This window comes from Halichoerus grypus, chromosome 2 (genome assembly GCF_964656455.1).
Source record: "Halichoerus grypus chromosome 2, mHalGry1.hap1.1, whole genome shotgun sequence".
In the NCBI taxonomy this organism is placed as follows: Eukaryota; Metazoa; Chordata; class Mammalia; order Carnivora; family Phocidae; genus Halichoerus; species Halichoerus grypus.
This window is the reverse complement of record NC_135713.1, coordinates 58426471-58451601: the sequence shown is the minus strand read 5'-3', so window position 1 is coordinate 58451601 and position 25131 is coordinate 58426471. Positions and strand designations below refer to the sequence as shown.

At 42.2% G+C, this 25131-nt stretch overlaps 1 protein-coding gene across 3 annotated transcripts in view; it reads right to left on the bottom strand.

Annotated features, from left to right (window-relative positions):
• DOCK2 (dedicator of cytokinesis 2) overlaps positions 1-25131 on the bottom strand; it is a 404152-nt gene that overhangs the window by 272960 nt on the left and 106061 nt on the right. For all 3 annotated transcript variants that reach the window (XR_013445613.1, XM_036079463.2, XM_036079461.2), the window contains exons 24-25: positions 22433-22503; positions 20311-20417 (exon numbers count right to left, since the gene is read on the bottom strand). Coding sequence is in view for 2 of the 3 variants with exons in the window: in XM_036079463.2 (XP_035935356.1) it covers positions 20311-20417; positions 22433-22503 (178 nt within the window). In the remaining variant the exon portion in view is untranslated. The remainder of the gene's footprint in view (positions 1-20310; positions 20418-22432; positions 22504-25131) is intronic.

Here is a 25131-nt window from a genome sequence, read left to right as displayed (position 1 = left end):
TCACTCTCTATTTCTTCTCTCTCTCTCTGACAAATAAATAAATAAAATCTTTAAAAAAAATAAATCTAATAATTGTTTTTCTGGCTGATATCTTAAAAAGGTATGACATGAATAAGAAAGCAATAGGATTCAGCCATATATATCCTCAAAGGGCCAAAAGAATTCTAAAGGGCAGAATCAAATATTTTCCAAGGGTTCAGCCATTTATTTTCCAAGTTAACCATTATTTTTGTCAATGTGAAACCTCCATGTACTGCTCATAATTTACACCCTACACTATTATTTACTTAATATTTTTTCATAAAGTAGCTGCATGCTAATCTGCTTACTTTCTTTTAAAAGAAAAATTTGCTATTTCAGATGGAAAACCAGTATTGCTTGCCATAGATGAAAGGTAAGTGTAACAATCAATACTATAAAAACAAAACACTTTTATTAAATTCCAAGAGGAACTTAAGCCTGAGGTCTGCTCCCTTGTTATCAAAGGAGATTAGTAGAGAAAGATTAAAGACAAAACAGCAAAAGCATACAATCCTTGACATAACCAGAAAGATTGAAAGGGAGTTGGAAGGGAATGAATGATCTTCTGCTTCTGTGGTACAGTACTTTATTTGTGCATACCTAAAATTATTCTCCATGCCAAGGAAAATAATTTTGCATATAGTAATACATATCCACACTTTGAAAAACACAAGTACCAAGAAAGAAATCAATATTGGGATTCCTGGTTTCCCATCTCTGCAACTAACTCATGGTGTGACCTTGGGTAGTTCATGCTGTAAAATGAGAAGGTTGGATCGGACAATCTCTCCAAGGAGTTGCTCAACTCTACGTGCCTATGTATTGCGAAACCTTTAAACATATTCTAGCATATCTTCTCATCAACTAAAGTTTTCAGTTATTAATTGCATTTACCCTGTTATCTGAAAGTCTTAGCAGGAAGAAGTAGCAAAGATTTGAAAAGATCAGCTACTTTGGGGCAGAAGAGCCTTTTGAAGCTGTTGTGTTGAAAAAAAAAAATCGATAAAATCGACTGCAATCCAGGCACAACAGAAGCTGACTGTCCAGGATATATGCCTGTGCATCCCTTGACTTTAGAAGCCAGTGGGCAAAGCGCTGTCTTTACATCGACCTTACAAACCATCACCTGATCATTTGCCTCAGTCAAGTGATAATTTATGCCAGGTGAGTAATAGAAGGTATTGATTCAAATTATCAGTCTTATCTCCCTCTTCCTATAGAAAAGTAGATTGAGGGAAAAAAGATCAGTAATTAAAAACCAGTAAGTAACTGTAAGCTTGTTCATTTACAAGATCTGGTATAGTTAAGCAAGTTTCTATTAACTATAAAAGAACAACAACCTACTTTATAAGGTTTTTATAAGAAATTACCAAAATAACTATTACCAGCATTACAATAGTACATACGTATATTCTCTTTTTCACACAGTTTTTTTTCCTGTCTTGATATTCTGAAAAAGTCAATTTAAGCAACAATTTATTTTTAATGTTCTACATTGGTTTCACCTCTGAACTGATAGTAATGAAAACAAATACAATAATTATAAGTGAAAACTTAATGAAAATAATAATTATATTAATTTTATGCTACCACTTATGGGCATTTTTATCATCCAGGGACTGTGCTAAGCATTATTTCATTTAATATTTATATCAGCCCTATTATTATCCCCATTTTACAGATAAAGAAACAGAACCAAAGAAGTGACATGACTTTTCCAAAGTCATAGATGGATATAGAATCCCTCTTGGGGCCAAAGTCAAGAAAGCTATGAAAAAAATTTGGAAAAAAAAAAGTTGTGGAAAAAAAAAATCAGAAATTACCCAAATCTAGCCTAATATATTGAGAAAGGCTATTTTTTTTCTTTCTCTCTATACATTTTAATAAAACTCAATGTTAAAGTCTTCCAAAATAAATAATCTGTCTTAAGGTTCTCATATATGTTTTTTTTTCTTTTTTTTTTTAACTTTTTTAACTTTTTAAATTAACACATAATGTATTATTTCTTTCAGGGGTACAGGTCTGTGATTCATCAGTCTTACACAATTCACAGCACTCACCACAGTACATACCCTCTCCAATGTTCATCACCCAGCCACCCTATCCATCCCACCCCCTCCACTTCAGCAGCCTTCAGTTTGTTTCCTGAGATTGAGAGTCTCTTATGGTTTGTCTCCCTCTCTGGTTTCATCTTGTTTCATTTTTCCCTCCCTTCCCCTATGATCCTCCGTCTTGTTTCTCAAATTCCTCATATCATTGAGATCATATGATACTTATCTTACTCTGACTGATTTATTTCGCTTAGCATTATACCTTCTAGTTCCATCCATGTCTTTGCAAATGGTAAGATTTTTGCAAGATTTCATTTTTTTGATGGCTGCATAATATTCCACATCTTCTTTATCCATTCATCTATTGATGGACATCTAAGCTCTTTCCATAGTTTGGCTATTGTGGACATTGCTGCTATAAACATTGGGGTGCATGTGCCCCTTCAGATCACTACATTTGTATCTTTGGGGTAAATACCCAGTAGTACAATTGCTGGGTCATAGGGTAGCTCTATTTTCAACTTCTTGAAGAACCTCCATACTGTTTTCCAGAGTGGCTGCACCAGCTTGCATTCCTACCAACAGTGTAAGAGGGTTCCCGAGAAAGGCTATTTACAGTTCTGAAGCTCTTTGGTATTTCTTTTGTTTTGTTTTCTTAAAAAACATTTTTGATGTTGTAAAGAAGAAAGACTGAATCATCTAGCTCTCTCCTCTGCAGTCCCATGGCACTTTGCTTATAGCTCTACTACAGAACATTCATCCTGCATTTTAATGAAGAGTGCCTCATTTTGCAAATGAAGGCAAGCTCCTTGAGGACATCACCACATTTTTGCCAAGTTTGTATTTTCTAAATGGCTTCTCAATGCTTTGTGTATAGCAGAGAATCAATAAACATTTATTGATTTGAAAACCCTGTACTAAATGCTTCTCTTCGCCTCCCCTGTACAGAATTTGAGATGCCAGAGAGGCAGTTAAAGATATGGGTCTTGAGATGAAAGCAAAGTCTTGAACTACAGATTAAGGTTGGGGGTCGTGGACATCATGATGGCACTGAGCCACAGGGGTGGATGTTCTCCCCTAGGCTAGAGTGGGCAGGATGGGACTGGATACAGCTGAGAACTAGAGCCCTAAGTAGTTGTGGAATGGACTGGATTTGCTCCAAGGCAGCACTCGTCCTCTCTCTGTACCCCCCATTTCTGACCCTTGGGCATAGAAAGAAGTGGCTGGAGATCTGCAACGATGCAGCAGTGCATCCTGAGGAGGTCCCCTTTCTCCAGGACCAACCAGGGGACAGAAACTAGGGAGGGCTACCCAGTGTTCTCCCCTACGTTGGCAAGAGAGGGAGAAAGGTAGGGCGGGGGAGCAAAACGCTGCAAAAAGCCTGGCCACACGGAAGGAGCCAGGCATCAGAGCCACAAGACTGCCATCTCTCCTGCTCTCTTCCACAAATCCCAAGGTCTGTCTCTTGATTTGTGTGGCTAAGATCTCCTGATGAACTAGGATGAGGGAGTAACACATCTTATGCTTAGAGAATTATTTTCTTCTTTTCCTGCTGAACCCACAGTATAAGCCATTCTGCTGTTTGCAGACTGGTCCCACCATCCATCAAGATTTGCAACTCACCGTAGGCCCCTGAAACACCACAGATTTTCCTAAGAGGTGACTGGGACCTCTTGATTTCTTGGCACAAGCGTTGAACAGACAGCAGAGTGCTGTACTGAACCTCTTGCTACCTAGGCTGTAATTGATTTAAAAACCTGCAGCTGCAACCAGAGGGGAGCCCAGAATCCCTATAAACCAAACCAAACCAAACCAAACCAAGCATCTCATTACACACATAGGTTCTGGCAAATCTGGGACACTGGCAGGGAGGGGCAAGGCTGATGAAAACCAATTTATTGAGACCTGTGGAAATATATGCATGAAGAGAAAAATCCACCTGCAAATGGGGGTTCTGACTGTTACCCCCTCTCCAAGTGCTCAGAAAACTGGTGCAGTCCCCCAAGCCAGGAAACACAGACCCAGCCCTGAACAAACCTCTTAATGACAGACTGTGGATTCAGCCAAGGCCTGTGAACAATACACTAGCCAGGATACCTCTGAACACAATGAGTCCTTCAGTGTCTTTCATGTCAAGCCGACATTAGTACCCTCAAAAACCCCAAGATAACAAATGCTTTTCAAGCAGTTTTAATTGTACTTGAAGTTGCTGCCTCTTTTTCTATGCTCTTCTGGCAATACAGACTTACTGACACAGATGGACACAATCTTAGAGATCCAAATCTCTGATGATACACATGAGGAATGGAGCCCAGAGAGGGTAAGTGGTTTGTCCAAAGTCACACAGCTTGTTAGTAGCTTTACGGGACTAGAGATCAAATCTTCCTATTCTTAGTACAGTATTTCTCCAAACAGACTATGTTATCTATCTTTCAATTAAGATAATTGTTTCTTCATCCTACTCAATCATGGGATGAGGACCTACTCAATGCCAGTTACTTGGAATACAGAGAAAACACTCTTTACCTGAACGCAAGAAGGTGCAAATTCAGGAGATGCCTCAGAGAAGCATCAAAAGAATCAGAGCCTCCCCACATCCATAATACGTGGATTCTCACTGCATTTGTTTGATTTTTGATAAACCAAATGCAAGCTAGGAGGAACGGCCTCTGTGGCCAGAAGCTGCCGGCACAAGGGGGCCAGAGCTTCTCTACCGGCTGCCAACTTCTTTTAGCTCACCCTCACAGGAGGAGGACTTAACAACTTCCCCACTGTCTTGAGGAGCCTGCAAAGAGTTCACTGGGGGGAGGTGTGTTAGAAGGACCCAACACACATTTTTTTAAAAAACAACACACTTTCATTATGGAGGGGAGGGATGCTTAAAATTTACAGTCGAATCAGAGCTGACCCTGTCCCTCCTGGGTAACGGAGCCAATTTTGGCCAGAGTAGAGCGGCAACACGGAGGATAAAATGGGCTTAAGATGGGTGGAAATTGCGGATGCTACTTAGCACAAAAATGGCAGGATTGGCTAATCCAAAAGGATTGAGGCCAAAGCCAAATCAGTAGAGGAAATATGCTTCCTCCAAAGGAAATAAGACTGTGTTGTGTTTCTGAAAAACAAAAACAAAAACAAAAAACAATGCTCACCATGCCTATTTCTTAGATGACCCAGAAAGAAAAGTGGCTGTAGCTCCCTCTGGCAGGGAATATGACATGGGATGAATTCCTACAGCCCACCCATTCTCTCTCTGAAGCCTGTGGTCAACTGCCACACTTACCCCACATCCTGGAACTAGAGGGCATGGGCGGAGGAGAGTCTCACTCAGAATCAGTTAATGGCTGATGCAGGCTTAAGAAGGGACCAAGGGGCAAGGGGCAAGGGGCCAGGTTTTGCTCCAGGACAGGGGGAAGGCAGCAATTTAAGGACGGGGCTGCACAGGGAAGATGTGGGGACGAAGTGGGAGGTCAGGCAATGACTGAGACGGAGACGCAGACAGGGAGATGGTCAGACGTGAAGAGCTGGGGGCTGGTGGACTGCAGGGTGGGCACAGTGTGGGCCTGAAGCACCACCTAATCACCTTGTGAGTTCCTCCTGAGGCAGCCCTGGGAAATCATCACCGCAGCTGGCTCACAGGGGTTTGCTGCAGGGATCCCTGACACACAGCAACAGCAGATGCATTCACCAACCACTGGCCTACCATGGGCATGAACGATGAAATAAATTCCCTCCGTGCCTAAGGCACGGACATGTGCCCTTGAACCAGAAAGAGAGAGGACCCCACCACACTTGAGTCACACTTCCAATAACAATTTGTGCATGGGCAGCTAACTGGCCTCCTTGGAGCCACTTAATCTTTAAGGGCCTTTTCCCCTTCCTCTGCAGAAGGGATGACAGGAGGGGCAGCTCAATTTGTGTTTCTGTGTGTATGGTCACTGGATTTTTAACATTTTTAACATAGACATTTTTTAGAGCAGTTTTAAGCTCACAGCAACACTGAACAGAAAGTACAGAGTTCCCATAGATCCCCTGCCCCCCCCCACAGCCTCCCCACTATCAACACCCCTCATCAGAAACAGATCAATTTTTCAGAGAATTCTTTAGACCTAGACTTCTTTGTTTAAACCAAATTGTCTTGGATGTCTAGAGAGAGGGGGAGAGAGGAGGGAGAGGAGAGAGAGGGAGGTAGGGAGGGAGAGGGAGAGAGTGCTACTCTGGTAGAAGCAAGGGAAGTAGGTCTGCTTGCTATCCATGCAAGGGTGAAACTTCTTCTTCCCATCTTCTCTGAATTGCTAAATTTGACCACCTCTGGGCAGCTGATGGCTAATGTCCCTTCCAGCTCAGATATTTGATCTACCTAGTGGGCTCAATTCTTTAACACACACATGCATAAACAGTCCTTTAGGTAACTCTCAAAACAACCCACCAGCCAAGGAGAACAAGTGTTTATCAATTTCATTTATGTTAAATAGAGCTGAGGTATCAGGAGCTGCCCCCAAAGTCTGACAGGAGTCTCCTTCTGGACTTTTGCATCTACTGTTTTTGGAGGGATTGGGTAAAAGAGGGAAGGTAGCAGTGTGAGCACAGTCCTGAGTCTCATCACCATCTCAGACATTTCAAAAACCTTGAGTGCAGCTAACAAATCTGTATGCTGGGGACATGCAGACAATTCAGGGTAGCATGGAAATTAGGAGCGGGGGTTGGATCCCAGCTTCCTGTGTGTGCAGAAAAGGAAAAGAATAATAGCCTCTATGAGTAGGGCTGACGTGAGGCTCTGTGAAGAGAATGATGTATAGCTCTCAGCACAGGTGGGTCCACAAACATCGGAGTGAGACACCTGATATAACCCCTAATCCAAGCTTGTCATTTGAGAGATGAGGAAAATAAACTTAGAGAGTCATTCACTTCTAAGTTGGAACAAATAGAAAACTGCAAAGCTGAGAACGCAGGTCTCCTGAGTTTCGATTTCATATTCTGTTCCACTATTAGATGATTACAATAACAGTAATACTAGTAATAGCCACTAATGATGACAGCGGTGCTCCATTTGTGAGCCCATCCTAAGTACCAGACCCCATTACGCCTCTCACAGGCACGGCCACCCATGATGCTCACAATAAACCCATGACATAAGCATCCTATGCTGTTCCCATTTGGCAGATGAGGAGTCTGATGCTCCTAGATGTGAAGTGTCCTGGTGAAGACAGCAAAGTCAGGACTAGATCCAAGCCCTTGTTCTGAATGATGGTCCTGTGTTGTGCTTACTTCAAAAATGGGATGTCTCTCCTCAAACAATTTTATCCTTGTTAGCTGAAACCATAATTAGAGCCTTATTTGCCTTTGAATAATTGGCTTCCCCCTTTGCTCCAGTGTCTGGTTCCACTTGGGCAGTCGCTCCAGCCTGGAGGGTGTCACACTCAGCAAATCCACTTTGGCTGCCTGAGGCTAATGAGGGCTCTCAATGTGGCTGCATTTAAGTGCCTGGTACTGCAGAGAATATCCACACACAGACACACCCCCTACTATCAAGGATGACAGTGGAGTTGTAATAACATGCCCTTCCCAAATTGGATCATACCACTCCACCTCTTCGCTGAGGACAATATGGTCTGCTTTCTGCTGAGTCTATCACATAAGGAGGAAACAAAATCCTGCATATGACAGTGTGTGTGAGTGTGCGTGTGTGTGCATGCGCGCCTGTGTGTGTAGGGGAAGAAGAAGGGAGAGTCATGATCCTCGACAAGCATTGGGAAACCTGAGTGAGATTCATGTCTAACAGTGAAGAAATAATGAGCACAGAGGACAAAGATTTGTCTATCAAGGCTATGAATTCTAGCAAGTTTTTCTAACATTAAATTAAATGAACCCAAATGTCCCTAAATAGGAAAATAGTGCAATCAGTTATAGCCCATCTATACAACAGAGTCCTATGAGGTCCTTAAAAATGACATGGGAAAATACCCTCAGTGAAAGAAGCAGATTACAAACCTGGTAAAGCATTATCCCAATTATTTAAAATATATTGTAGGAAAAACAGGAAGAATAAGCAATGGTTACCTCTAAATTATGAGCTCATAGATGCTTTTATATATTTCCAAAGTTCTACAAGAACACAATATTTTGATAATACTACTTTCTATAAATAATAAATGTCATTTTTCCAACCCTGGACCAGCATTCCCAGGAATATGCCAGCAGCTCAGAGAGTACACTTGGGAAGCTTATGATGTGGTCTGGTCGGAGACCCCATTAGCAAGGGAGTGTGTCAGGCAAGGATGAACCCCGAGTTCTGAGACTTGAAAGTTGGGGGTCTCCAGTGAGACAGGGTTCCTCCTCTGACACTACAGGGTTGCCCCAGAGTCTGTTCTCCAGAGGGCCTATACCACATTCACCTACCTCCTCCATAAACCTGTCCCCAAAAGCACAGTTTTCACCAAATTCTGGTAACAGTCATATGCAGGGTTATTTGTAAGTAACCCTATAAATCTGTAATAGACTGATTCAAACCCTATAAATTATTTTAAATCCATAAATCATAAATTTACACCAGAGGCTTGCTGTCCTGGGTCCATATGCAGGCTTTGTTTGGCCTGCATATTGCTTAAAAAATATATCAGCAGGCTTCACATAAAAACACATTTGTGGAACTTCTCTCCAAAGAGGGGAAGATCAGGTAGCATTGAGTCCACATATTGACGTGGCAACGAAGAGTTGGTACTGATTCACAGCTGTCCTCTATACCCATGGCATGGACTTCCCCTCCTGGTCCTCACCATTCCCTGTAGCCTCCCCACCATGAGCTGAGTTTCAGCTGATCATCCTCACCCTGCTTTCTTAGTGGTAGAGAAATACTTCTCTGTACACTTGTCTCTGTCAAAGGTGGAAAATGACTGACTGACCTAATGGCACTGTGTTTTAGGAAAAAATAAAAGGAATCACATTTCTTTACAAAGTAAAGAAAGTTCTCACATGTTTCATAGGTAAGAAGAAAATGTGTTATAAAAAATATAACTGGGGGCGCCTGGGTGGCTCAGTTCGTTTAAGCATCTGCCTTCAGCTCAAGTCATGATCCCAGGGTCCTGGGATCGAGCCCCACATTGGGCTCCGTGCTCCACGGGGAGCCTGCTTCTCCCTCTCCCTTTGCCTCTCCCCCTGCTTGTGCTCTCTTGCTATCTCTGTCACTATCTGTCTCTCTCTCTCAAGTAAATAAATAAAATCTTAAAAAAAATTTTTAAAATATAACTGAAGATTATATTATTATTAAAATATATATTGGTAAGGTTATTTTATTAAAAGGCATAATAACTATTACTCTGCATCTTCATTTCTTTTGTTTTAAAGATTTATTTATTCATTTATGTGAGAGAGAGACAGAGACAGCGCACTCACAAGTGGGGGGAGGGGCAGAGGGAGAGAAAAAGAATCTTAAGCAGACTACCCACTGAGCACAGGGCTCCATGCAGGGCTCCATCCCAAGACCCACGAGATCATGACCTGAGCCAAAATCAAGAGTCCAATGCTCAAATGACTGAGCGACCCAGATGCACCTGCATCTTTATTTCTATTACCTTCATGTGTGGGCTCAAGTTTGAAGACCTCTGGGGTAAATCTTTTCTCTCCCAACTGTAAGCTCCCCAGGGGGACAGAAACCCTTTTGTTTAAATGCCATATTGCACAGCAGCTCAGAGAGTACACTTGGGAATCAGACAGACCCCAACTGGAATCCTGGTCCTGATATGCTATTAGTCTATGACTGTTGACAAGTTTCTCAGCCTCTCTAACTTTTAGTTTCCTCACCTGTAAAATGGGGATATTAATACCTATACTTTACAGGGAGGTCATGATAACACGATAATGGGTGAAAAAACTTAGCATGGTGTCTGGCACAATATAATGGTTAAATAAATGGTGGCCATAAAATTATTTATGACTATCTTTCTTTCATACTCCCCATAGCATAGTGCTAGCTACATTTTTAGATTTTCAATAAATATCACTTGAATTGAAATGAATCTGCAGCTGTTTTTCAATTCAGCTGTATTGTGGTCTTAAGGAAACTTCCTTCTATTCTAGGAAGATGTTGTGGGGGAAAAATCAGCAAAATCAAACTTAAAACAGGTCCTCATAAAAGCCTCAGAATGTCCTAAAACCCTGCCTCACTATAATTTAAACCATCCATGACTGTAATTCCACAATGAAAACAAACAAAACAATTTTGGAGTCAACATATAAATTTGTAAAGATTTACAGAAATTCTCTCATTGTGTATGTTTCCTCTCATATAAAGAATCACTCCAGAACTGGGAAAGAACCCCATGGGTCATGGATTGAAAGGCACAGAAACAGCCTGATCTTGCAGTTCTCTAATTTTAATGAGGTACTTTTTTTTTTTTAATTACAGAAGAGTTGATTTGGGTTGTCATTAAAGAGGTAATCTGGGATTCCCCCACAATTAAATCATACTTCATAATGCCATTAAAAGCTACTATTCTAAGTATTTGGGGAGGTTCAAGAGGGATTCTTTTCTTTGATTGTATGTCAGTCTCTTTTCACTTCAGCCAAAAAAAAGGACACTTTACCAAATGTCTCCTGGGTTTGTTCTGCAGCTTATTAAATCACTGTCTTCTCTGATTGTAGATCTGAGGGTTTCTCCCTGAGATTGAATTCTGCGATCAGTCACACTGAAAAGGGAAGAGATGTGAGGGACAGCCACTTCTCAGATCTCCAAGTGCGGAAGGGACATTTTGGAACTAGATGTGGCTTTGTAACCCTGTAGGTGGGAGGGGCAAACCCCTATTTGAAGATCTCTGATGTCTCCAAGTGTTCTGATGAAAAAAAAAAACTTAGGTACTCAAAACTCAACAGCTCTTTCTTGAAGAAAATAAGTTGGCTCTGGTACATAAATCCTTTTACCTTTACCAGGGTTCGAGCCTGGCTACGTGACCTTGAGGGCATCATGGTTTTCCTTCATCTGTTTGACCTTCTATAAAATGGCTTCATTCCTTGCTCCCAGCTCAGGCAGGATATTTTAAAGCATTGGGGGCAATATATAGGAGAAGGGATTTTTAGGCATGAAACAATCTTTGAAAGACTCAGCAATATTATCATTGTGAATCAGAGAATAATTTTTTAAATCATAGGTTTTCATGTTGCTAGAGCTCTGGAAAATCTTGTGCAATGTCATGATTGTATAGTTGCTCCACAGAGGTTAAATGGCTTGGCCAAGGCCACACAACTATGCAATAAATGAGATAATGAACATTAGTGTGTAGCAAAGTGCCTGGTGCTTAAGAAGCACTCAATAAATGTCACCTGCAGTTCCTACTGTTCATATTACTGTTGTTGCTATTATTCAGGTCTCCTTACTCTTAGTTCAGTGCTTTTTTTTTTTTTTTAAATCAGATACATAAAGAAACCACCTTATGGACCCAAGCAATTTTTTGCTTAAGATAAATGATCATTCGAAGAAACCATCTCATTTCTTTCATAACTGAGAAGGTCCAAGCCTAGAGAAATACTATGTCTTGCCACATAACACAGGAAGCCGACATAACACAGGAGCCTGATTTGGGGCTTGCCTACAGAAAAAGAGGCCTGACCCTTCTGGCCCTTCTGACCCTTCCACCCTCAACTAGTAATAATAGCACAGAGGAATTGCACATTGTGGACCAGGGATTGAATACAGGCTCCAGCAGGCCTCCCTGCCCTCAAGTCCGCAGGGAAAGGTAATGTCCTTGAAATACAAAATGACACCAAGATGGGGAAAATAGACTGTCCCACACTTGAAACTGAGAACAGTGTATGGCTAAATGGCAAAAAAGATAAAATCAGACTCCTACCTCACACCATATATAAAACGTAAGTTCTGTAGATTGATTACAAACTTCTGTATCAAAAGTAAAATTATAAAATTCTTAGTAAAAATTCAAATGAAAATCTTTTAGGCTTTGGGATTGAGAAAGATTTCTTAAACAAGACATAAGATTTGACTATTAAAATGATCAGCAAATTGATATTAAAAGAACTTCTGTTAAGAAATTATATCTTAAGTAAATGAAGATAAGTTATGAGTGTATAAATGAGAGAAGATATCCATAATATGTAAGGTCAGCAAAAGATGAGTATGAAGAATGCATAAAATATCCTGTAAACCAGTAAGAGAAATATAACCAACCCAACAGAAAAATGAACAAAAGACATGGGCAGATATATCACAGGCATGAAACACAAGTGGCAAAGAAACATAAGAAAGGATTTTCATCATCATTGGTGATCAAGGAAATGCAACCCAAGACAGGGAAGACTTACCTTACACCTCCATCTTTGGTAAAACTTAAGAAGTGGGATAATACCCAGTGTTAAAAGAATGTGGATCTACAGGATCCCTCATGAATTACTGATGGGAATGTAAACTGGTGCAACCACCTTTGGAAAACAGTTTATCACCATCTTCTGAAGTCAAGCATTTGGTCCCTTACGACCAAGCAAATCTTCTAGTAGTTGTAAACACAAAAGAGACTCTTGGACATTTGCAACAAGAAGCATGTACAAGAATGTTCTTAGCAGCAATGCTTACAATAGAGAAATACTGAAATAGCCCAAGTGCTTAAAATTATATGGTTTATTCACACAATGGAACCTTCCACAGTCGTCAAAACAAGGAACTCGAGCAACCTGTAATATGGATGAATCTTAGTATAATATTAAGTGAAAATAAAGTAAGTTTCCCCCCACTCCCGCCAAGTTACTCACAGTTCAATACCCTTTTTATAAAGATAAAATAACCAAAGCACTAGGGATATACAGAGATGCAATAAAACTGCATAAAAAGGAAAGCAGAGGAATGACTAAGGAAGATTCAAGAATGTGGTCACCTTAGGTAGAGAAAGACAGAGCCACATGGTCACATGTAACTGATTTAAGTTTCTAGTTTTTGTTTTGGGTAGTGAGTGCCTGAATGTTTAATTTATTGTTAACGATAACTGAATATGTAAATAAAGAAAAGTAGGGATTGTGTGGACCAATGATGAGGTGTATTATGAATCAACTATACTGTGATGCTTCCAGTTCTGTACAAAGTCCTTCCTCTCCTTTCCCCCTTTGTAAGCAACTCTGGCCATTTAATTGCATTACTGCCAAGTTCCAAAGACCAGTTTCTGAAAGCTGGCATCAGTGAAATTCTAAGCAGAGTAGGCACATAAAGAAATAAATCATAGCCCTTATTCATAAGGAGTCCATTCCATCAGCACAGACAGTTCCATGAACAGACAAATAAGAGCACGGAGGTCAAGTATGGAGATGCAAGTCTACACTACGCACTGTGGGAGCCACTTCTCGCTGCCCACACTGCTCTCTTTTCCCCCACTCAAGCTCCTGGCATTGTGCTTCCAACTCCAGAGGCGTCAGCCAGAGGGCCATCTTTATCAGAATCCACTTGGAGGGCTGATACCACACATATCATTTGCCCTCCCACCATCTTCAGGGTCAGAATCTTTGGCATAGGGTCCAGGAATCTGCAATTTTAATAAGCTCCCCAGGTGCACCTAAGGTTTGAGAAATCTCCCTCACAGAGGGTCTATGCCTTGTTTTATCCCCTTTGCGAACTGAGGATAATATTCTGATCGTACTGAACTCTCTACTGTCCCACCTTTCCCTTTTGGTCAGGTACCCTGGCAGCCATCCCATTTTTATAACCCCTGGGGAAAGAGGTGGGGAAGGCTTCCTCAGAAAGGAAGAAGATGTGACAGAGGGGAAGGCTAGTGGCCCCTCTGCTTGAGATTGAGACCTACAGCCACAGACATGTGTGCCCCAAAATTTCCTCTTGAGTCAAAGTCCTAAAGAGAACCATTTTGGAGAGGTTGTGGGGAAAGCCAAAAGCTGAGTTTTTCTTTCCTTACCTAATTTGGTTCCTGGGACACTGTGCCAGATGCAACATTGGAAAGAGGGAGGGGACTATTTTGAATCTGAAAGACTGGTTACATCTGAAGCCACAAGTTACCATTAAATGAAAATTTTAAGTTGCCACAGTACAAAGTAAAGGAAAGACTCAAAAAGATTAGACTAAAAGCCAACAAAGAGGGGCGCCTGGGTGGCTCAGTCGTTAAGTGTCTGCCTTAGGCTCAGGTCATGATCCCAGGGTCTTGGGATCAAGCCCCACATCGGGCTCCCCGCGCTCAGCGGGAAGCCTGCTTCTCCCTCTCCTACTCCCCCTGTTTGTGTTCCCTCTCTCGCTCTCTCTCTGTCAAATAAATAAATAAAATCTTTAAAAAAAAACAAAAACAAAAACTAGAAGCTTTATCATCTTTGCACTTGGTGCAGAAATTCGCAAACTTGCAACAGTTGCATCCCCACTACCTCCCAGGCCCCACCTATAGTAGAAACAGAGTAAATGCTGAATGGATGGGGCTGAAATGCCTACTTACTGCAGACATCAGGTTTGGGTCTTAAAAGGATGAGTAGGAGCTACTGGTTAGTGGCTGGGGGTAGGGGAAGGCCTTGGGGAGAGAGAATGCCTTCTAGGCAATATTTGCAAAGAGAAGAATTGTGGAAGGTTGTGTATAATGTCAGGAGAGACGAGAAGCCCGCCACAAGACTAGTGCATGTCCTGGAAGGAAGAGGACTCGTTCCCTTACTGCCTTTTCCTTCTGAACAGTCTCAGAGCCCAGCCTGATGTGGACACCCCAAGCTCCAGGTGGCCCACTAACACCACAGCTTGCTCTGAAAAGCTGCAGCAGCATGGCTACTACTGACATCAAGAGTCCCATCTCCCGCCCAGGCAAAGGTCCCTGGGCACAGCTGTCAGACAGTTGTCCAGCATTTGAAACAGGGACAAGGAGTGGAAGATGGAAGAAAAAAATTCCCTTGGGAGGTATAGGGAGGCACTTTTTCTAATATGATGAAGGAAGCACTTTCAACAAGAAAATAAGCACTATTGTCTCCTTTTTATTCATTCTGAGAATAAAGCATGGTATAGGAGAAGGAAGATGAGTTTTGATACTCAAATGACTTGTGTTCCGAATCCAGCTCTAACACCTACTACCTGTGAATAGCAGAGGCGGCACTCATCAAATGTTCCATGTGCATCCCTTCACTTCCAGATTCCCTTGCAGCTGGGTTGGAAACTTGTGTTGGGTTCTGGCCAAGGGACTGTGAATGGACGTGGTGGGTGTCACTTTCAGGCTGTGGCAGTTAACAAGTGTGGCTATCCATCCTCCCTCCCTTTCTTTCCTTCTGCCTGGAAGCCATGGTACCAGCTGGAATAGCTTCAGAAGGGACAAAAGGCACAGAGCCCTCCTCAGACTTTGTGAAAGAGAGAACTAAACCTCCACATGGCTAGACCACTGAGATTTGGGGATGTATGTCTTACCCCAGCGTCACATAGCCCAATACATGAAGACCCTAATACACTGTGTAATATTTGACCTCATTAGGATGAAAGTTACTTGACTTTCCAGACCTTAGTTTCTCCATCTATATCATGGGAATAATAATACCTGTGATATTGGGTTGTTGTGAGAATTTAATACATGTTCGTGTCCTATATAACACCTAATGCATAGTTGACATTTAATAAATATAAGTCTCTCTCTCTCTCTCTCTCTAAGATGCTATTGATGTCATTATTATTCTTTGGCTATTATTGTTATACACTAGTCACAACAGGTGCTTTTAAATAAGTAGCGAGTGTGTCAAGTACTCTGCTGGTTGTTTTACATACATTATCCCATTTTTGTAGCTAAAGGAACCAAGGTTCAGAGAGGTCACTTGTCTGCTGGTCGTTTTACATACATTATCCCATTTTTGTAGCTAAAGGAACCAAGGTTCAGAGAGGTTACTTGTCTGCTGGTTGTTTTACATACATTATCCCATTTTTGTAGCTAAAGGAACCAAGGTTCAGAGAGGTTACTTGTTCAAAGGAACACAGCTACTAAGTGACCAGGGCAGGATCAGAAACAAGAATTACCTGAATCAAAAGTCCATATCCTCATGGCAACATTCCTATTCACATTCTTCAGATGTGGAATCCTGGAGGCTCAGAGATGTTACATAAGTTTACCAAGCAAAGTAATAACTGCAGAGTGAGAGGACTTTCCTCTATTCCCAGGCCAGTGCTGCAGTGATGTGCTGATTAGCAAAGATAAACACCCTATGGTACTGGGCACAGCCATCTGTGCCCCTATCCCCCACAGTGAACTGAGGTCCCCGCAGCTCCACATACTGTGGGCAACAGATAAGAGGAGGGGGAAAGAAGGAAATTACATCCTGATAAAAGAAAAGCTGGGTGCTTTGTACTCACAGAACAGCTTCTCAATACAGTTTCCAAAGAAAAACCCACTAGCTGAAAATAAACACTGGAAGAACTTCCAAATCTCTGTCAGGACTCTGTCTCTGTCTCTCTGGATCCCTTTCTGGGTCTTTCTTTCCTTCTGTCTCTCTTTCTGTCTCTGTTTCTCTCTGTTTTTCTCTCTGGGTCTCTGTCTCCATCTCTCCCTCTACTCCTCCTCTGTTTGTTTTGGAAGTTGAGAAAAGCGAGCAATGTGGATCCTAAAGCAGTTTACACTGAACCAGATGGTTCATCTGATTAGCATCAGACTAAAAAGACACATTACTTAGAGATTAGGTTCTCATAGGGACAAATCTGTTCCAAAGGCGCATAAGGTTTGCTTTTCTCTTAGACTCCCCTCAAAGCTTTCTCAGGGCACATCTATTCCTTTCTCCCATCACCACCAGAAGGCAAGTCTGAGCTTGACTTGGAGAAGACAGCAAATTAGTCTCCACAGATTTCTTAGTTCTCCTCTCCCTGAACCCTGAAGTCATTCACACTAGGTGAGCCATTCCCTATGCGACCTTGGCTGTTTGAGACTCTTTTAACCCTCTCACTCCAGAGGCTAAAAAGCCATATTATGCCCCTGACAACCCAATGAGACACATTTTGTGGTTATTCCCACTTCACAGATGAGGAAACTGAGATTTACAAGGATTAAGTAATTTACTCAAGATCACAGGTCTAGTAAAAGTTGAGACTAATTGCTTCCATGAAAGAAAAAAAGGGGTAAAGTGTGTGTGTGTATTAAAAGAGCCCCATGGAACAAACCATCATAAAGGATGATTGGCAATTGTTCCAAACTATTTAACTATGTTGAGGCCTACAGCAAGATAAACAATAAAACAAGAAAGCACAAACATCTTGCCCTGACCTCCACTTCTTGTAGGCTTACATAGCATGGGCCCTTTGCAAAACTATGGAGAAATGAAATTAAGGTTGGACAAAACCATTCAAAACCAGAGTGGGAAGCACATACAAGCCAAGGCCCTGTTATTGATTAAGTCTTGTGTTTCTCAGAGGTTGAGGATATACATGTAGCTTCCAGGAAAACAAGGAAGCTTGGCTTAGGGCTACATGCAACTGTCAAACATGAAGGGACCCCCTTACTGCAAAGAATTAGAAGGTCAGAACAGAAGCTAGGAAAATGAAAGGAGCAGAAGAAATAATAGCCACACCACCAATAATAACAGCTACCACTTAGTATAGGACATTATGACATCATAAGCATTTTAAAAGCATTATTCACCTCATTAGCCCACACAACAGCCTTTTAAGATAGATATTGTTATTATTTTTCCATTTTACAGATGAGCTTACTAAGGATCAGAAAGCTTAAGTAAATTGCCGATGGTCACACAGCTGATAAGAAGACGAACCAGGAATTCAACCCAGGCCTAGTGAGATACAAGAACAGTGCCATTAACCGGTAAACCTTCTCTCACCCCCTTCTCCATAGGATCCTCCTGAAGATAGGCCAATAGGATAGTCTGCCAACATTTCAGAAAGTGCCTAAAAGCCTTCTGGCCCCTCTGCTTGATGTCAGTACAAATGTTTAAGGCTGTGAGTACAAGCTAATGTCACCGACAATACTCCAGACAATTTGCACATCTGGCAGTTAAATGAGTGCAGGCTCAAAGCAAATCCCATCCCTAAGGCACAGGACACTTCACAGGGAGAACAACAGGAGGGACTTCATTACAGCTCAAACTTGGCCAAGGAATCAAACTCACCTTATTTAAGGGTATAAAGGAGACACTCACCCAGGAGCCAGTGACACCCAGTAAGCACACGTGGATTCAGATTTTATTCATTTGGAACCTGAACACTTAAGAAGGGGTATGAGCTGAAGTTTCCCTTTGGGGTTATTTTGGGAAGAGGGTTCACTTAGCAAATCAATCGTGGGGGAGGAATTACCTTTAATACATACTGCTTTTACATGCGAACCAAGGATGGATAGACTAATTTTATATTGCCTCCCCTTTAAAAGGGGTCCCAAAGAGTTCTCTGTTCACTTATTTCTAGTCTCTGTAAGTGTTTAAAGGTAAGAATTTTGCATTTCATGTCTAACTGTGTACAACACAGGGGCTGGCCTTCTGTCTGTTAATATTAATTGGAGGGTTTTTACTGAATCAGAAACTCAGAGACACAGCAGGACTGGTGAGCAGCAGCTGTCCAGCCTGCTCTGGGATTATGCTCCCTCTCAGGGGCCATCACCAGCCCAGGAGATGTGACTCCAGTAAAGGAACTACTCTGACTTCCAGCAGCCTGGAATGGACAGCACCTGCCCCATCCAGGATGGTGCTAGCACTCCATCTGGCCTCATGCTAAGCCGGTCACCTGACAATGACAACGACGGTGAGTCTGAACAATGAAGGCGAGCCAAGTAGCCCCACCCTCTGCTGCCTGTGGGGTGCAGCACCATATGCAGCTGAAGTCACCCTTGCCACCTCCCTGGGGTGGGACCCGATTCATCTCTACAGGGACGCCACCTGGAATCCGGGAAGAAACTGCCGGGGCAGGAAGGGGCAGGCATATGTCAAAGCCTTCAGAGTGAGGGCAATTCATTCTGAGGAAGGCAGAACGTGAAAACCACAGAACGCTCACTTTTTAAAACCCAGTATACAAGAAACGCAAAAAGACTTACCAGGATTAGTTTCTGATCACCTTGCAACAAACCACCTTGCACAAACAAACCATATATTTATTGCATTAATCTGTTGGCACACATCTGTCTGAATGGTCAGGAAGCCATAGACATGAGTATAAAATCACCAGAACACTTTGCTTCGTGTGCCCTTCTCCTATCCTTAACTCCAGGGATAGGAATTCAGACAGCAATTTTGGATGCACCGTGTTAACCAGGCATTGGGGAAAAAGAATATTTACAGTGAAGTGGTTCCTGAATATTTCTGTGATTTCCAGACAATTTACATAAATATTCAAGCCTAGCTCTCTGAATAAATCTCAGTTGGGTGATGACTGATCCCCTGCTTTCTAAGACCTCTTGTTTCTTGCACAGTTTGCTTCTCATTTTATCACTGACACCGGTGTAGACACAGAGAAATTAAAAATTGGGAAGTGTTGGCCTTAGTATAAAGAAAACAGTGCTGACCCTCAAAAGTCATTTTTTTTCACCCTCACAGATAGGTGTGATGCTGCAAATGTCAAGTGTTGCTGGAGATGAGGTAGATGATGAATACTGACTTTTAATCCTGCCTGGCCATATCCAGAGGTGTGGCCACCTAGCTCACCAACCTCAAAAACAGGGCACCCCAAGGCTCTTAGCAGTGGGCCCTGGTCAGGGGACTGGTGGTTATCAGAGATCAGTTTGGGGTACATACATGTCTTCAACTTGAGCAGAAGTAGGAATTAGAGAGGGGTTTGTTTTGTTTTCATTTTGAAAAATGTAAATTACTTTTGAAAGGTAATGAATCAACATGGATCCAAATTCCTACTCAATCAGAATCTCTGAGATGGGTCATGGGAATCTGCATTAGCTCTCTAATTTATTCTTTCACTTTAGAAACTTTGAGAACTTCTCTGTGACACGTTCTTTCTACCAAAAGAAACTTCACCTACTTCTGCTCAGGTCGAAGACATGTATGTACATATAAACCATGTAGGGGAAAAACCTCACAGCAGAATGACCTGAAGTGTAGGACTCCAAATTTACCACCTCATTAAACTCTCTCAGGAGGAGCAAACAATGCAACCTAAGCTTCTTAAAATCAGTTTAGATTCTGATAGCTGAAGCTGTCAGCCACTTTTTACTTTTCACATTTATTCAGACCAAGGGAGTTACTGCAGAAGCAACATTTGAGTCACCAGAGGGCTGTTCTGGCCTACTGAGCACGTGAAGTACATTGTGTGGTTTCTGGCACCACCCACCCCGCCAGGATGCTTGGCACTCACCTTGCTTCTTAAAGAGGTTGCTCTGGACTATCTCATTCATGGATTGGACTTTCTGCTTCTGGAGTTTCACAGGGGGGATGCAGGTGTAGAACTCATATAGGAGTTGGCTGAGGGCAGGAAAAACAGGAGTACAGAGGGCCAGTTAAATCAGTGCTTCCCACATCCTGGCACTTACAATCCATGCCCAGACTGCCAGCCCTGTGGAGGCAGAAATGACATACAACTTGCTCCCTTGCCGCCCCCCCCCCCCACCAAATCCTGGCAAAGCATCAGATGCATAATAAGCCTTTGTGTAGTTGGTGTTAGTGTTGACTCCTAATAGCATCCAAAGAGATGTGAAAACTTGAAAATAATACCAATAACCCTGAGCCCTTTTGTGTATCAGACACATGCTTGGCACTTTACGTCTGTTATGTCATCTAAACCTCATGACTCTATGAGGTAGCTACAATACTTATCCCAATTTACAAGTGGAAAAACTAAGGTTCAGAAAGGTTAACTAGCTTTCCCAAGGTTGCACAGCTAGGGGGCTCAAAAAACAAAGATTTGAAACCAAGTTCTGACTTTGTTACCATACCACTTTATTTACTAATGTTTTATAGTTAGTAATGCCTTATAAGTCTTAAGATCAAAAGGGTCCTTAATTTAAAAAAAAAAAAAAAAAGCTATGAAAAATTGTGGGTTAGAAGCAGTTTGGGACATGATAAAGGAGATAGTTCTTCCCCGATAGAGTGAACATAAAAACGCCACTGAAACAGAATTATAGCCCCTGTCAAGCTTTCCAAAATCAGCTCATTGTGTTCATTCATTCCTTCAAGTACTTGTTAAGCATCTATTTGATGTGTGACAGGCAATGTGCACAACAGTGGGGATGCAATAGGAACAGACGTGGTCCCAGTCGGCAAGGAACTTAGATTCTCATGGAGGTCGGCACGCAACACAGAGGCAAACAAATCAGTATGAGAGGACACATGCAACGAAGACAAGAAATAGGGAGTTGTATTAGAATGTAATGGTGTAGGGGCTGGGGAGGAACTGAATTGATTTACAGTATTCAGCGGTAGCTCCTCTGAGAAGATACCGTTTAGTTTGAGACTAGCAGGATGAAAAGAAGCCAGCAGAAATCTTGGTATGAAGACAAAAAGGCCATGAGTGAAAACACTGACAAGATCCAAATCATGTCTGGAGTGCAGTGAATAGAATTACAGTGATGTTCACATCTCGGTTTTGATGACTGCCATAGCTAAGTAAAGTTTGAACTTATTAAGGGAAGTTGGGTGAAAGGCATATGTATACTATCTTTGCAACTCTTCTCTGGATCTAAAAACATCTCAATAGAAAAAGTTTTTAAAATTGGGATGCCTGGGTGGCTCAGTCGGTTAAGCATCTGCCTTCGGCTCAGGTCATGATCCCAGGGTCCTGGGATCGAGTCCCACATCAGGCTCCCTGCTCGGTGGGGAGCCTGCTTCTCCCTCTGCCTGCCACTCCCCCTGCTTGTACTGTCACTCTCTCTGTCTAGCAAATAAACAAATAAAATCTTTAAAAATAATAATAATAATAAAAAAATAAAATCTTCTATATGTTATCTTGGAACTTAAGTGAATTTAGGAAAAAGAAGGAAAGGCCATATCTGGTGTAGAGGCCTCTATTCTAACAGCACAATTACTTTAAACTAATGTGTTCATCTCATGAGAGAAATGGGGTAAAGAAGAAGGCAAAAGGGAGCCTATCTCTCTATTATTCCTGTAAGTGACTGGAGGTTGCTCTCTACAGTGCATACAGGACACAGACTGGGACCCCAAAATAAACTTCAAGCCCAAAAGAGATGGCAACATTCATACCAACTATCAGCTCTTTAACCCACATGTTTGCATTCTGTATCATTCGTGTCATCAAAGAAGGATGTTTATTTTATGTTGGTTTTCACCAAAGTCTGGCAAAATAAAACCGGAATGCAAAAATCTGACAATGGAAGCCCTACACCAAGTTCCTAACCATGTGCCCTCCCCACCCCAGCTCTGAGTACCCATGCAGAATCCCCCACAAAAGCACTCCTCCTCTCCCTCCCTCGGAACCCCTCGCCTGCCACCAGAGCCCAGGAAAGTACATGGTGAGCTCTCACCTGAGTAACTTTGCATCGAAGACGGTTTCCACATCATGGAGGACAGATGGGATATATTTCAAAGCCGCCACCTAGGTGGAAAGTGAAACCAACATGAGGGATGCCCACATCCAACAACTCCACATGGTAAGGATACTTTGCAACATGAGAGGAATCAAGGGAAAATGACCCTGAATCCTGGGCACTCCTGCAGAGGTTCAAGACTCCGTATGCACACTGAAACATTAGCATGCACTTCTGTGATGACGAAAGTGAGCCACAACTTCTTGTATCTTCAAGGAGGCAGTAATGTATCTGATGATCACAGACTTCAAAGTTAGACACCTGCTGTCAAATTTTGGTTTTACTCCTAGTAACCATGTGGTTTTGGACAAACACTTAACCTCTCTGATGTTTCAATGTCCTTAACTGTAAAATAGGGAAAATAATACCTATTTTGATTGGAAAAATTAAAAATCACATGCATGAGCCATCCAACAGAGAGCCAGGCATGTTTTGGGTACCCGCTAAATGGTAACTTCAATCATTATTGGGAGATGGATGGTGTGTTTGAATTGTTTTGTGGGCGGCAAGGACAGCTTGGACTGAGTTATTCATATTTTCTCTCCCTGGCCAATTTGTGAACAATGGTGGGCATGTTTTTGACCACTAGCTGGGTTAGTGTACTAGCTGTGCATTGTGGTGGCCGGTTTCTCTCCTCTGTGTAAATTGACTGATGCATTCAGAGGTATGAGACCCACCCAGTCCCCCGCATCACAGCATCCTTTGCAAAGCAGTGGAGTACCTACGGCTACTACAGAAGGAGTTATAAGCCACGTGGCTGGAAAATAATACCTAAGCATCTAGTGGAAGGATGCATTTAAAATTCTTCTTTTTTATTTTTCTTTATATTCTAAGTGTTCCATAGTCAACATGTATCAATCACCCTTTCGTAATCAGATCAAAATAAAAATATTGAAAATTTATTTCTTAAAGAAAATCTTATTTCTAACCATATACAACTGAGCTTCTAGTTAACATAAATAATAATTATGACTATCCTCTGAGAACTTTCAGTGGGGCAGACATCAAACACCTAACAGATTATCTTGTTAAACCTTATGTCAGTCCTACAAAGGAAATACTGTTTTCATAGAAAATTTACCACTTTGCAGTAACACGATTTGGAAGAATTTCCTCTTGCTTGTCCTATTGTTTACTGCTTGTCTTTTAGCTTTGTTTACCATATCTTTCACTGCACAGAAGAACTTTAATCTGTATGTTGTCAGATTTGTCAGACTTTATAGTTATTGGATTTTGTGTCTAGGAATTTATTTTTTATTCTTTCAAATCAAGATGACAAGAGATAACAAGATTCCAAAGCTGATGCTCTATTGAGACACCCTTGTTCTTTGATGTTATGTAGGTATCCTGTGAGGTAAAAGGCGCTTTGCAATAAAATAATTCGGGGAAACTCTGGTTTAAGAAAAAATAAACCAGTGATCTTTTTTTTTCTTTTAATTACAGAACTTTTCAGAATTTTAATATGCTAAGACACACTGTAACATTCTTCTAAGCAGTTACAGTATCCAGTGCATTTCAACCTAGTTGGTCACGGGCCATTTTTATCAGGAAGCACCAAACAGATGTAGCAAAAACAGAAGCCTGAAAGGCTGGGCAAGCAAAAGAAAAGAATGAATGGGATGAGTCTGGGCCCGTGGGAAGTAAGGAGGTGCATGGAACCCACACTCTCTCTAAAGAATTGAGTCATTCTTGGGGCGCCTGGGTGGCTCAGTTGGTTGAGCGACTGCCTTCGGCTCAGGTCATGATCCCAGGGTCCTGGAATCGAGCCCCGCATCGGGCTCCCTGCTCCGCGGGAAGCCTGCTTCTCCCTCTCCCACTCCCCCTGCTTGTGTTCCCTCTCTCGTTGTGTCTCTCTCTGTCAAATAAATAAATAAAATCTTTAAAAAAAAAAAAAAGAATTGAGTCATTCTTGTTTACCTGTTCTAACACTGTGCTAGTCAAATCAAACACATCAGCAGGCTGCACTTTCCCAACTGGAATACCTATTTACCATGTCTAAATTCTAAAGATATGCTCTATGCCGAGGCATATGCCCTAAAAAAGACTGGTCCAAACACTCCCAGCAAACTGTTTCTCCATTCACTCTTAGACCAATGAACATAGAGCTCTGGGCCCCGGGGGACCTGGACAAGAACCACAGTGCTCCACCTGGCACCTGCATGGGCCAAGGCCCATTTCTTCACACCCTGAGCCTCAGCATCTTCACGTGGGGGAAAGGGGAGTAATGTGAAATAAAGTCTATCGTGTATCTATTGTAATGACCAGCACATAGTAGGCCCCCCAAGGTGCGTGTGCTGAATTTCACCTTATTCCATCTCTCAAACACCTGCCCTCCCTCCCCAGCACTTGGACAAAGTATGATATGTACTCATCAGAATTAAGACCAAAGGGAGAGGACAAAAACAGAAATCGAGCCCTCAGCAAGTTGGGAAAGCCGGGACTTCATTGTCCACAGCAAGTTACTGGCTTTCACAGGCGGGCTGCATGCCATCCCAGGGCTTTGAGGCCATGCTGCCGGACAGCAGTCACCAGGACTCCTACACTGACACACACGCTTAAATGCTTCAGCGGATAGTGAGGAGGGGTTCGACGGGGCTGGGACAAGGGCTGTTCCAGAAGGAGCCAATCTTCCCAGC